The sequence below is a fragment of the Mandrillus leucophaeus genome, unplaced genomic scaffold, assembly GCF_000951045.1.
Source record: "Mandrillus leucophaeus isolate KB7577 unplaced genomic scaffold, Mleu.le_1.0 Scaffold736, whole genome shotgun sequence".
In the NCBI taxonomy this organism is placed as follows: Eukaryota; Metazoa; Chordata; class Mammalia; order Primates; family Cercopithecidae; genus Mandrillus; species Mandrillus leucophaeus.
The window spans coordinates 967,304-973,751 of record NW_012107986.1 but is presented as its reverse complement, the minus strand read 5'-3'; the positions used below and the strand labels follow the sequence as shown (position 1 = coordinate 973,751).

The 6,448-nt window shown below is 37.5% G+C and overlaps 1 protein-coding gene across 1 annotated transcript; it reads right to left on the bottom strand.

The window, feature by feature from the left end:
- Positions 1 to 1,945: 1,945 nt before the first annotated feature.
- SOCS5 (suppressor of cytokine signaling 5) lies at positions 1,946 to 6,086 on the bottom strand. Its single transcript, XM_011965757.1, has one exon. The coding sequence runs from the start codon at positions 6,077 to 6,079 to the stop codon at positions 4,469 to 4,471; it is 1,611 nt and encodes a 536-aa protein (XP_011821147.1). The 5' UTR covers positions 6,080 to 6,086; the 3' UTR covers positions 1,946 to 4,468.
- Between the last annotated feature and the right edge of the window lie 362 nt (positions 6,087 to 6,448).

Here is a 6,448-nt window from a genome sequence, read left to right as displayed (position 1 = left end):
ATAATTCCATTTGTGCTTTGGGGACTAGTTTTATTGTTCTCTTCATCTCAAACGTTTGTTCTTTGATCTTGGTCTAATTTTCTTATCATTCAAGCTTACGAACCTATAAAATTGTGCCCCAGTCCCTCCACCACCATATTCTGCCTCATTTTACTCATAGCTTCAGAAATTACCATTTCATTGCTGTCTTATCTACTATAATTCAATAAACTCCGGAAGGCAGTAAAGCTTTGTCTTGTACCCCAATGTACACCCAATACTTAAAATAGTGAGTGGCACATGGGTCTTCAATAAATATTTGTTGACTGCATGGCTGAAGAGAGTCTTAATGTTCAATCAAGCATCCAGGGCATGAAAACAAAACAATTGCTCCAACTCATCTACACTTTGCAATAGCAACCTCTCCTCCCATCCCCAACAAATAACCAGCTACCTCCCACAAAATTTCCATCCCAAACCTCTTTAGAATATACTATTTTAAAAGTCTATGTTCTGGATCAGCTGTTGCAAAATTAATACAACAAAACCAGAGCCTCAAATATATGTAGCTTTTATGCACATGGGCCAAGCAGCATTGCCCTCTTTGGAACTTTCTTACCCTCAAGTCAGCCCTTGGTATACATTTCTATCTAATTTCATCTAAGTAAAACTGTATGTGCTGGGGTACAGGTAAGCAAACAAATCAGTGCTATTTGCTTTATGCTAACACTGTCAAAGGCGGACCTGGTTCTGTATCTTTCTTAGGAGGGTCCTATGGCCAGGCGCGGTGGCTCACACCTGTAATCCCAGCACTTTGGGAGGCTGAGGTGGGCAGATCCCCTGAGGTCAGGAGTTCAAGACCAGTCTGGTCAACATGGTGAAACCCCGTCACTACTAAAAATACAAAAATTAGCCAGCCGTGGTGGTGGGCACCTGTAATCCCAGCTGCTCAGGAGGCTGAGGCAGGAGAATCACTTGAACCTAGAAGGCAGAGGTTGCAGTAAGCCAAGATCGGGCCACTGCATTCCAGCCTGGGTGACGAGAGTGAGACTCTTGTTACCAAAAAAAAAAAAAAAAAGGAGGGTCCTGATTCAATCACAGGCTCTTTGGCTTGACTAAAAAGCAGTATTTGCTATAAAAATAAGAGATCTAAGACCAGTCTCAATAAAACTTACCAAATTAATGCCGAGAGAAAAGAAAGATTTGAAATAAACATAAATAGCAAACAGATCAAAATGTGAAATAAAAAAAATCTTAAGCTTTGGATTTTGTCAAATGAAGCTTAAAATTCAAGTATCAGTTCTTATGGTTCCGGCCATTACAAATCTTATGTAAACATGAGAGCTAAAAACAGATTGGTGTGTGGAGAATGATTATAATGATTATTTGGGCCCAAGTTTTGTCTAAGAAACATAAATTTAATGATAATTCTTAGTAACTATTTAATCCAAGCTGTTTTGCTTCCAATATTTTGTACTGTGTTTAGCCAGAAAAGAAAATACAGATGAACGCTTTCTCTTTGTAAGGTGACTGTATTATAGACAAGGCTAAAGTAGCAAGACTAAACTTTTAGTGCAGATAATAAAATCTGAATAGTACAAGAATACTCTTCAGGTAGTATCTATAGGATAAGATCTCTAAATGTTTTTGTATCAGGTGGCAATGCCATCTAAAATAATATTAACAACATAAATGTATATATGTGCATACATACACACTTACACATATAGGCGAAGGGAGAGGGGTGTGTGTGTGTGGAAGAGAATGAAGAGAATGAATAAGAATGGGTACAAATCAAAGCAACCTTTTCTTGGGTTAATTATTTCAACTATAAAGATGTATCTCAACTTCTAAAGAAATTCCTGGTTTGTATTTAAATGCACTTTAAAAAGACCATAACACACTCAAATTTAGTTGACAGGCTACAATGGGATTCAGAAAAGGACACAGTGAATATAGACTTAGGTGCAAGTTCATGCTGGTGATTTTTGTTTTTGAAAATGTAAGCCACTAATATTTTAAGAAAAAAATTTAAACCAAAAATTGCATATTATTATACACAAACTGAAACATAAGTGACTTTTAGCACAGTGTATACATGCTTACATAAACTCAAACACATTTAAAACAATTTCCATTTAACATATGAAAGTTTTGAAATACATAAAAGCATTAATACTTTCTATAAAACTACAGTTAGAACATCAATTTGCTACAAGCATATAAAAACATCAAGTGCTTTCTTGGAGTTTCAAGTTTCCTCTCTAAAACACAATCTTGCTCACATATATAGTCCTTTTCCAATAATCAGTATGAACTTTTTGTTTCTCAAGAGGTTTATTTTCCAGGTACATTATAAGCTCAAGAAAACAGACCCAACAATTATGCGATATAATTATGTCATAACAACTTAATTGCACATAATGCTTTAAAGTAGGTTTGGATGAAGTTCTCAAACACTTTGGTATATGATCTTCAGGGACTTTAATTAGAAACAACAGAAATTCTAAGTCCCTTCAATCCCCATTTTGCTTTAAAATGGACAAGTCTTTGGTTAAAGTTCTACATTTTGGGCATTTATTTTTAATTAAGATGGTCCCCAAACCAATAAATGGTACTGATGTATTACAAATTCACAAGACTTCATTTAACCTGCTTCTGATGCAGTGGGAGGTTACAGATACTCATTTACTATAATATGTCATTGGATAGTTTCAATCTTTCACTTATAAGCAGAGAAATCAAAAGATTTATTACTTCTCTGTCAGTTTTCTGTTATAACCTAAACTGTACAGTAATTTGCAGTAACTATACTGCTCCACAGTATATATAATTATGACTGATAAGATGTAGAGCATTAAATTTAGAGTTAGCTTATTTTGATAAGTCAATATTAGACTGTACAGTAAGTCTGCATTAACTATGAAAAGGTTGTTAGTTAATGCTTATTTAAAAACCCCAAACCATTCCATTTACAAGAGAAATTGTTGCAAATGTATAAAACAGCAGATATACAAGGAGAACACCAAACATACTTTATTAGCACAAAAAAAGCAGCCATAACAAGGCACAGCAAGCAGAAACATACATTAGCAGTCAAAGGGTTAGTGTTGCATACAAATATAGCTCTTCTTTTTTGTAGCCTTGGCAATAGCCATAGGGATGTAAAATAACATTCTGTAGCAGCAGGTAAGGAAACTATGGAGCACTCACCAGTGGTACAGAGCACATTAACAAAAAGACACAAGAATGGATTCGGCTACTGTAGTGCAAAATGTCTAGGACAGAACTGTAAATTCAGTTCAGTTACTAAGAAGCAAACACTAGAACTTGATATAACTTCCAAAAGAGCTCACTCAAGTAGTAGTACATATTATTCTAAGTGACAAAAAGGTGCTAAGTAAAGTTATTTACAGATATAATGGTTGTACAGTACCTTTTAAATCTGCAATTTAGGTTTCAGATTTTCCATTAAGAATTAACTGCACTGAAATTCTATAAATTATACTTAAGCAATTCAGCTATGAGAGTTTACAAAAAAGAGACAAATTCTGCCATCCAAATTATTAATTACAGTTCAACAATATCTCAACATCAGCAACCACTGTAGTTACTATTATCTGACTTGTTTGGGCATCTTCTAGTGTCATGTACTTCATGGTTCACAAAATCATCCTGGGCATAGGAACAGATCCAACTTTTAGGAAACAACAATTAGACTGCACATCAACTTAAAAAAAATCACACGCAAGACTACATTGCAGCAGCTATTCCAAACGCCTGTTTTAAGTTAAAGCACTCATTTAAAAAATTAATACCTAGGGCCTTTCAATAAAATTCTACTACTAGCTTTGTAAGTCTGAAATTTTAAGAATGACTATTTAGAAAATCTGGTTTACTTAACAGTACCTTTTGCAGAAGAGAAAAGGCGTCTGATTATAAACTACATCAACACGTAAGTGAACTGCACTATGCCCTTGTGGCCAGAAAATTGCATTTTTTTCTAAAAGGAAGGCAGTCTTTTATTCTTTCTGGACTTCCAAAGCTTGATTTATAGTAACTACAAACATCACTATTTTTGGAAGGTTATAGAAAAACTCTTAGAAAAAATAATTTCAAACATTAGTCACACTGTTGAAATACTCATCCAATATTAATAATTTGTTCTTCAGTAAGAAATAGAATTCTTCATAACAAATGCCCCAGAGTTGCCTCACTCAAATACTACAGCCATTAAAAACCAAACTGTTAGCGAAATCGGCAAAATGTTTTTGTAGTCTTACTTAACACCTGTAGCTCTATCCTCTGGTGTTCCAATAGGCACCATATTTATCTGAATAAGTAACAGCAGGTCGCATCTGACAGATACTAACACTAAGCTTACATACTGTATGAAAAAGCCTAACACTGCTACGTGTGCTTGCTATAGGTGTACTGTCTGATGCACATGAAAGCGGACCTAGTTAACACCCTTTGGGGACCGGAAAGTTTACTTTGCCTTGACTGGTTCTCGTTCTAACCAGCGAACTCTAACTTTTTGTTTATAATGATACTCTTTTAAAAAATCCTGTAACATTGAGGGTAGAGGGAGCCCATCAATTCCATCATATGTAGTGCACCTGCAGATTACCGCGCGACAGATATACTGCAGGCTAAAAGGAAAAGTCCTATTTAGTGATATAGTAAGCAATGGTTCAAAAAACATGCACGAACTGGGATCTTTATAATGTTCTAAAAGTCCTGTTACAGTGGAGGAGTGAAATACACAGGGGTCATGGGCATCGAAACTAAAGTTGTGATTCCACTGCTCAATTCGGGCATGCAGGGATCTGTTGTAGCGGCGGAAGCTCACAGAGAAGAGGTAGTCCTCTTGCGCAGAGTCCCTGAGCAAAAACGTGCCTTCAGGTTTCCCTTCGAGAAGGGCTTCTGCTTCATAACGGTCCATCACTCCCCAGTAACAGGGATTCCCTGTAATTTGAAGCAAATCAGGCACGAGGCAGTGTATGTAATCAATCTGTGTGTGGACTTTCCAAGCTCCCTGTCTGCTAACATGGGTATGGCTGTCTCCAGATATCTGACGCTGCTTCTGCCTCCGTGACTGCAAACACAGGGTGGTTGTATCCTCTTCCGAGTCACAATTAGCTTGTGGAATTGCAGAACTGTCCCCACTTATTTCAGTCATTCCAGGAGCTAACTTTGGTCCCAGTTTATATAATGGATTAACCTGTGCAGTAGCTTCAAATGTATGTATTTGTGCATTGGGAGGGGGATCAACCCCTTCTTCAATACTAAGCCGCCTTCTCTCTCTAAGCCTATCTTCTTCATCTTCTGTAGAAACCAAAGATGGATCAAATGTATCAAAAAATGTTGAATGTGGGCTCACAGGAGCTGTATGCTGTTTAATCAAATGCCATTTTTGGGCTAAATCTGAGCCAGCAGGAAATGGGCATTTCTCAAGCATTAATTCAGACAGATGGATTTTTCTTTTATTGGAAAAAAGAGGCTTTGACTGCTTGCTGTAAGTTCTCATGGGAAAACACAAGCCCACAGTATCCTGCAACCTCTGTCTCAGAGAGCGACTTCCTACAGTTCTGCTGGAAACACTGTCCATGTCGTGTACGGAACTTACGCCGTAGCGCCTCTCTCTCCTTTGAAGTCCACTTCGAGTTCTACCAAACTTCTTATCAGCATCCAATGAACTCTGGGTCTTTGTAGAACAGGAATGTTTTTTCTTCCCACCCCATGGAGCATGTCGAGAGTAGGAATCTCTTCGTGCAAGTCTTGTTCCTGGGGTAACACAAGAATCATTATCCTTTTCGATGCTTATTTCAACAATTTGAGGGATTTCTGTGGCACAATTTTGATTTCTCCTTGAAGAATTCTTTGAAGGGCTTAATCCCAGTTGTAAGGCAACATTTTCTCTTAAGGGACTGCTTTGTTGCTGAGGAGTTGAGTCTCCTATGCCGATGTTTTTCTCTCTGACAGACAAACATCTGTTGGAGTTCATGTCCACATTTTCACTACGGCTTCCTCCCTCATGACCGAAGAGATTCTGACACCTGTATTTGAAGTTATTCCACATTTTCCCCACTTTATCCATTGATTATAAAATCTAAAGACAAAACAGGAAAAAGAGAAAAATAAATTAATCAGAGTAGCATGTGAAGGTAGCTAAGGCAGTGCCCACGTCCCTTTCCATTCGGAATTTCAGTGATACTGGCCAAGAGTTCATCTACACTGCCCTGCTGAAGTGATGAGGCGTGTGTTCTGTTGGGCAGCAGGAAGGCCACCGGGCCTTTTAGGCACTGACCTTGTTCAAGCCAGTCCTTACTTCCCATTTCCTTTCAGGCAGAATATTCCGAACTCAGGTGAAAGGAAATAAACACTCTTAAACTCTGGTTTCTTTTTCCCGTGCTTCAACCTCTCTCCTTAACTTGAATATTACAAAGGCAAAATATGTTCCATATTG

Bases quoted from the DNA above. Each gene is read 5' to 3' on its own strand.
- SOCS5 (XM_011965757.1), bottom strand. From the start codon at position 6,079: ATGGATAAAGTGGGGAAAATGTGGAATAACTTCAAATACAGGTGTCAG.